Raw genomic sequence first — 7,239 nt, 5'->3', positions numbered from 1 at the left:
TGATTGTCATGCAACAATGATGATATTTGATTCCTTTGACACTAGTATGAAGAAAATGTTAAAACATGGAGATAAAAGACCTTTATCTCTCTCTTTAGATTGGTATATTAGCTTATGTGCCAATTGTGTATTCATACTGTCAAAAAAACACCTGCAAGGTTAAAATTTCCCTCCTTTTTATCATTTTCATTTACGGTGGAGCTGTCAATCACATATTCAGGAGCAACATAAGAGTGTTTCTCCTGATGATACCTGACAGTGATGGACAATAGAGGATTCTGTGGTAAAAAAAAAAATAAATAAATAAGTAAAAAATCAGGAGGGGAAAAAGTGATGTTACAGCTAAAATTCTGCAGCATTGCCTCTTACATCCTAGACACTGATGCATAAACGCAACCTCGACTCCTTCCCAAAATGATCAGAATGCTGACCCATGCTGAAGGAATAAATGTTTCCATCTACTGGTGGGAAATGTGAATTTCATGTGGCTTTGTGGACAAGTAAGCAGGCAACATCTCAAGTCAAACAACCACTCAGCACCTCTATGTATAGGCCGCTGTTAAATACCTTTCTTTCTGTTGGGCGTAATGACCAGTCAGCTGTCTGCATCCTTCACAGCAAACTATCATCACTATTCAGGCAAACTGTCAAGTGTCAGTGGTTTCAATGAAATTAACTAAGGATCTGTCCAGAGTGCCCCCATTCATTATTACATCAACTCAGCTCAAAGTCAAATAGGCTTCAAATCCAGTGTCTCTCACACAGCCACATATACAGACAATCGCATGCAAAGAATACAATGAAAAGTAGTTTCATTTACCTGGAGGGCAGCTGCACTCAGGTGACGCTTGTCTGGCAGTCCGAATCTTGACTAAATTTTCATAGGAGCGCTGAAATGTTAAAACAATGCAGTTTTCATTCATTTGCACTTGATGCTTTGATTAAAATTTAAGCATTTGAGGTAATTTTTGCATAACTGAAATAGTGTCACTTCGTGGGTTGTTGAACCTGTAAAAACAATTAAAACAAGGGGAGCAAGTGTGAGATCCAGTCTTACCTGAGAGAGCAGCTCATTCACTCTTTGTTGAATCAATGAATTAAAATCATCCATAGAGTAGCCAGGGGCACGGATGAAGGTGTGCTCGCCATTCCCACTCTCCAAATCCACAACCCGGTTCTTAATATCAGTTGTGTTAATGCTCAGAATAATACAAAAGGCGATGGACGCCACTGAGCATAATGACGAGATTATGTTCAGCACTGTGGTGCGACAATATTGTCGCTTCTGAGGCGCCACTTCTTTCTCCATTTTTTCCACGCACTTAGATGCTCCTCTCGCCTGCGCGGTCTTCATTTAACTACAACTACACGCTGTTGGGAGCAAACTGCATCTGGCGCGGAGTCACGAATTTATGGCACACTGTTCAGTGTGAGTGCGTGTGCCTGCGACGGTGACAGATAGTTTAGTGAAGCCCACTCCGCTCCAGCCAAAGCGAGTCAACCTGTGTGACGGCGCGTCGGGGGGCTTCTGCAAACTTGTTGCACCGAGCCTTGCACAGTAGTCTACAGCAGAGGAAATTGCTATTATGCGCAATAAAGTGGAAAGAGAGACTGGGGAAATAGAAACAGCGCGCATGTAGTGGAGGCAGCATTACCACTCGCAGCTTTTCCACGGTGCAGGCATGCTCCCCCTCATTACAGCCACAACACGCCTCCAATCTGTCCAGACTGATTAACATAATTTATTGATGCGTTCCTTTTTCGCACTTACACTCGCCTACAGTGGCCATTAGTTGACATAAAGTGAAGTTAGATTGTATTCCTGTCAGATCTCCACTTACGGAACAATGCGTAAAGATAACGCTTGCATTTTGTAAAGTTGTTATTCAGTACACTCACCGCAAGACAACAAGCGCAAAGATAATAAATCATTCATGCCATTTTCATGCTGTTTAAAGTTGAGTTATTACGTTTTCAGAAGCCAGTATAAGGCAACAGTCCACATTTTCTTTTTGGCTAAGGCGCTGCGTAAAAACGCATGAACATCTTTACGTTCTTTTTTGGAAGAGTTGGGTAGATAAAGGCACACACTAAACTTAATAAATATGATAAAAGAGCACATCTTTTGAATTCTTTGTGTTCAGTAGACCTCATGCTGAGAGGAAAGAGGCACAAAGCCCTGCGGCGCTCAGTGAGATGCGCCTGTGGGGTCGCTCTGCCTCCCTTAGGACTGATTGATTCTCTGAATTCTGATAAGCTGTTATTCAGCTTGTATCTCGCATATTGGTTATTATAATAGCACATTAGTAAACAATGCACACAAGCCTTCATTATGTTGCACATTACGTGATAGCCGCAAACACTGATGACAATTCCCTGATGGAGAAGGTAATTTCTGAGAAGTGCCAGCAGGGCTCTTATATAAAAAAAGCGGCTGGAAATGCAGAAGTGAAGAATTGTTCCAAACATTCATGCACTTTGCATCAACTGTAATGCACATTCATAATTGAACAGTTTGTCTGAATGGCGCAGTTATATTTACAAGGCTTTTGCACCACCATCTGGCTCACATAGGCATCAATACTGTTAATGCATTAATGCTGAAGGCTGCGATATGACGCCGGTGTGCAGGTGGTTTCAAGCTATATTTAATAAACATCAATAGAATCACATCTCTCTCTCTCTACACGTTTTCAAGACGCCAAAACGCATTTTGAGTGATTTTGAAGTCATTTTTCGTATGCAGTCAGAAATTCTTAATGTGCAAGGGACTTCAAATATCCATAAACCTCCCACGGGTCCTGGCTTCTTATCCTGACGTTCCCCTCTCCAACCTTTTTGCATTTTAATGCACCTCGGGGAAAATATATCTTCACTTAGATCACTCAGAGAGAATGAAGGAGCTGAAGTGCGCAGACACAATATTGTACAAGAGTCTGAGTCATCGATGTGATTCATCAGGGACACACTGTCTCCTTATTATACTTGCCAGATAATTAATTATATTTTACAGTAATCAGATTTATAAAATAACTATTAGCAGCTCTGTCTTCTAAACTTCAAGTTCATATCTGCCCCCTCAGATGAGTCAAGACTGTGCTAAATTATCAAATGAGAAGTTATAATCTTTCTGGCAAAGTTAAACTACAACCATCACTGGAAAATTAAAAAATGTGTGTCATTTAAGCAAAGTAATAAATTAATATAAATATATTAATAATAAATTCATTAGATAACAGTAACAGCAAGGCACTGAAGTGATTGTTATGTTACATAATCTGCAGGCTTGGAGTGCAAAACCATAATGCTTCATATAATAAGGGGAAATCCAAGACCCTGCACACCCATATTAAACCCACACAGGTGATTTGAATTACTTTACCTGATTAGGCCTCTTCTCAGGGCTGTGTGGGTGGTACAGACTGCTTGATTGTCATCTCCATCAGTCTCCTATTAGCTTTGTTGCACCTCTTAGGGCTGGACAAATTACTCCTTTATGATTGTTATTGGTAGAGGAAGACATAATATAATCCCCATGATTGCTTCACCCAACCTGAGCAGAGGTCTAATCAGCCAGAATGATTAAAATCACCTGTGAGGGTGTGCAGGGCCTTTATCAAAAACTACAGACAGGTAGTATGTCCTGCACCTATTCAATGGGACCATGTGAACTGTGTGAATGTGACCCATTTTAGTTATTAAAGTGCATTTCATGTATTTCAATAAGTATTCATCAAGGTTAGATCAGGTTAGCCAGCATATTAGGCCCATACTGACACACTATCATTAAATTACTTTTTCATATTTTGTCAACTCCATTGTTCATTTGTGCTTTTTTTTTTTTTTTAAATATATTATTAATTAAATAATTCATCGACTTGTTTAAAGGGCTAAAATAGCAGAAATGTCCTGCAATTGCAAATCAGTTGAGGCTCCTTGTATCTCTTGGTCTAAACTGCCAACCACCCCAAACGAATCTAGAAGAAACACTGAATATTCATCTTTACGACTACTGAAATAGTTAAATCAAATAATATTGAATTTAGCTCTGAAATCTGAAACATCAATAACTTAGCCTACAGCCCTGGTTCTCAATCATAAGACCTTGAAAAGTGTAACCTATAAAATACGTATTTTTACTCAGTTTACATTCAAATCTGAGACTGCTTCTAAATGTCTTATTAGAACAGTTTTCTCTCCATTAAAAATCAAATGTCGTCTTAAAATGTAGACGCCGAAGAAAATAGACTGTAATGATCTAATGCACTCTCCTCTCTGTATACATCTTTTTAAAGCTTTGTACGCCATCTAGCGGTCAAAAGTAGCAGTAACCTTGACCTGATGGATTAAATCATCTATCATTTAACATCTGGGCCTGTGAGGAGCAAAAAGTGGGTTTATCCCCTTTACTTTAGTTTGGTGGTAGTTACAACGTCACAATGTGCAGGCTTGTAGCCTATCTCTCTCTTCCTCTCTGTTTTTTTTTTTTTTTTGGACACGCTACAAAGTGACAGATGGAGTCCTGCGACCCAATTGCACCTCGCATATTCAGCATTAAAAAGAAAAAAAAACAGTAAAACAGTGACATAATCTCACTAGGGCAGAGCATTAAAATGTCATTTGGTTTGACAACAAGATGCACACAGGACTGTTGGACAACTTGGTGCCTTTTTTAAAAGTTGCAACCCCACTTTTCGTATCAGCACAAGAGGCCTGGAATCCTCTTCACCGTCCAGAGATGCGCATCATCACGATCTGCGTCCTCGCCTTGACAACAGGCCCCGCACAATCCACGAGTGTTTATTTTTAGAAAGCTCTCGGCCGCTGCGTGCTACCGTCGTTCAACACACATCCCATGTTCCTCCGGTCAATAATTCATATGCTGTAGGCGGCCTGCAGCAGAGAAGAGTCAGAGAGCAGGCGGCAACTACTCCCGAGCCACAGGACGCCCCGATAAGCGCACAGTGCGCTCCGCCTGACGAGCCATGCAGCCTAAAACTATGAAGCAGCAGAATACACAGCATGGCAACAATCATCAAGCCACGTCTATGAGGTGAGAACATCTATTTCTAATGTTTTATGTAAGGGAAAACTGTAATTAATGGGCTGTCCTCGACGAAAACACAGAATATTTGTTAGTGACTTGCATGCATTTTGTTGTATTTTTTCAAATTTCACATTATTTTCAGTGGAATTATCTGTTGTGATATGTCTCCAAATAATGTGTGCTCAGGCTTACTCCTGCAGGGGATTTATGATTGTGCTATAGGCTGTAAAATATTGTTATGAATTAAAATATATAGGCATTAATACAACTATTTATCCTGTTTGATTGTATTTGTGGAAAGGCAAAAACTCAGGCAACTTTGAGAATTTGACCTGACAATGAGACAGCATCAAATTTCCCCTATTTTATTCAATTGTAGCTTATTTCTTTTTTATTGCCTTGTCTCATGTAAAGCACTTTAAATTTCCTCGTCTTAAAAATAAACTTGTCTTGTTGTCCAGGAGGCACTCCGGCTCTCACAGAGCACAGACTCGGGCCTCCATGGCCACAGAGTACCAGGAGAGGTTCCTTCCACCCAGCTGCCACAAGGCTGTCATCACAACCTCGACACAGATAGACCCTTACCATCCGCTGAAGGGGACCGGTGCTGATATGACCACTTATGTTAGGTAAGCTCTGTAGTTTTTGTCTAATGTCACTGGATACATGTTGATAAAAAATGCCATACCTTAGGCCAAATTACCCTAACACCTACTGACAAAATAATTCCTGGGATGTGCTGAGTTTGAAGTGTTTTAAATACCTACATGTATGTGTATGTATGTATGTATTTTTTTTGCTTTTTTTCTAAAGCAAAAAAAAGGAAATCTTACATCATAAGCTTGTGTTTCAGGTCGTACTTTGTGGCCCAGAAATGGATAAAAAATCCACAGAAAATCCAGGTCCCACAGCCGCCTGTGCAACCCAAAGGCCACAGGAGATGCAACAGCGCTCCACACAATCCTGCACGCTTTGTGGCAAACCAGAATGCATCCCAGGTGGAGGACTACACGTCGGTGTACAAACGTAAGCAACTTGAAGATCCTTGGTGTCACACATTGCAGAAATATGAAACAAATGTATAACATCCTGATTTAAATTCTCTCTCATTGTTAGATGATTTCCAAGCGTGGAAAGCAGACAGGCGTCAGCCGTATAAGGTGAATCACAACTTGAAAGTCAACCAAGGATTAGTTATCACAGATGATGCTTCTAAGGATGGTCGCTCCCAGAAAAATTCTGTTCCAGTTGCAGGAAACTCCCCACAGGTGCAAAAAACCCTCCCTTTTGAGAGCATCACAAGCTACAGATCTGATTACGTCACCCATCCAGTGCAGCCCAGGGTGACTAGGGCTAAGCCTGTTTACCAAACCAACAGAGGTCTGCCGTTAGAGCGTCCAGTGTCTTGTAGGACAAAGCAGGCTTGGGACACAAACCCAGACCCTTTTGACGAAGCCAGTGAATTCCTTCAGCAATTCAAGAGATGGTCCCTTGGAACCAAGTTTCACACCCAAGGCAGAGCCAAAGAGTCCAGTCCACCAGCAGACCACAGTGGATTCCTCTCCACAACACATGCAGATTACACGGCACATCGGTGCCAGCACACCAGGCCAATCCTGCCATGTCCGCAAACCTGTGAGAGAAGCAAGGAGCCTTTTCAGGCAATGACTACCCAGAAGGAGGATTACAAAGTTTGGGACACACCACGATGCCTCTCCACTGACCATAAAGAGCTGAATTGCCCCAAGAAAACCACCTTCTCTGTACCTCAGTCTGCCTCACATGCCGAGACCTCCAAAACAACTCCTAAACTTGTGAACCTCCGTCCCAAAATGGAGCCGAACAGAATCTGCAACGCCAACTGCAGCACCACCGAGAAACCTCAATGTCCTGCTGAGAACGGAGCATTAGCCGGCTTCAAATGCATCTCCTCGGGGAATGAAGAATCCAGGATGTACTGGGCCACCTCACTGGACAACTCTGGAGGAGTGACTTGTGAGAATTGTGAGGAACCATCTCCAGCACACCAAATAATCAGCTGCATGGTGTCTAGCAGAAGCTAAGGCTTCCTAGAGACCAGGCTGCTGAGGAGATGTGGTGCTGCCACACATGACCTCAAGTACTTTCTACCTTCATAACAATAAAAGCCATCAGAATGCACTGAGATTATGTAACGGCAGCTATTTTTATAC

The 7,239-nt window shown here is 41.7% G+C and overlaps 2 protein-coding genes across 3 annotated transcripts in view; one reads left to right on the top strand and one right to left on the bottom strand.

Moving 5' to 3' along the window:
• LOC121888957 (collagen alpha-1(XXV) chain) overlaps window positions 1–2,117 on the bottom strand; it is a 146,046-nt gene extending 143,929 nt beyond the window's left edge. For both annotated transcript variants that reach the window (XM_042400592.1, XM_042400591.1), the window contains exons 1-2: window positions 1,058–2,117; window positions 821–890 (exon numbers count right to left, since the gene is read on the bottom strand). In XM_042400592.1, coding sequence (XP_042256526.1) covers window positions 821–890; window positions 1,058–1,354 — 367 coding nt within the window. In that variant the 5' untranslated portion in view covers window positions 1,355–2,117. The remainder of the gene's footprint in view (window positions 1–820; window positions 891–1,057) is intronic.
• A 2,593-nt stretch (window positions 2,118–4,710) lies between these two features.
• Window positions 4,711–7,211, top strand: saxo2 (stabilizer of axonemal microtubules 2). Its single transcript, XM_042400595.1, has 4 exons — window positions 4,711–5,053; window positions 5,509–5,676; window positions 5,901–6,073; window positions 6,164–7,211. The coding sequence occupies exons 1-4, from the start codon at window positions 4,986–4,988 to the stop codon at window positions 7,108–7,110; spliced, it is 1,356 nt and encodes a 451-aa protein (XP_042256529.1). The 5' UTR covers window positions 4,711–4,985; the 3' UTR covers window positions 7,111–7,211.
• Window positions 7,212–7,239: the final 28 nt, after the last annotated feature.

The sequence above is a fragment of the Thunnus maccoyii genome, chromosome 22 (assembly GCF_910596095.1).
Source record: "Thunnus maccoyii chromosome 22, fThuMac1.1, whole genome shotgun sequence".
Taxonomy (NCBI): Eukaryota; Metazoa; Chordata; class Actinopteri; order Scombriformes; family Scombridae; genus Thunnus; species Thunnus maccoyii.
This window is presented reverse-complemented; position numbering and strand designations above follow the sequence as displayed.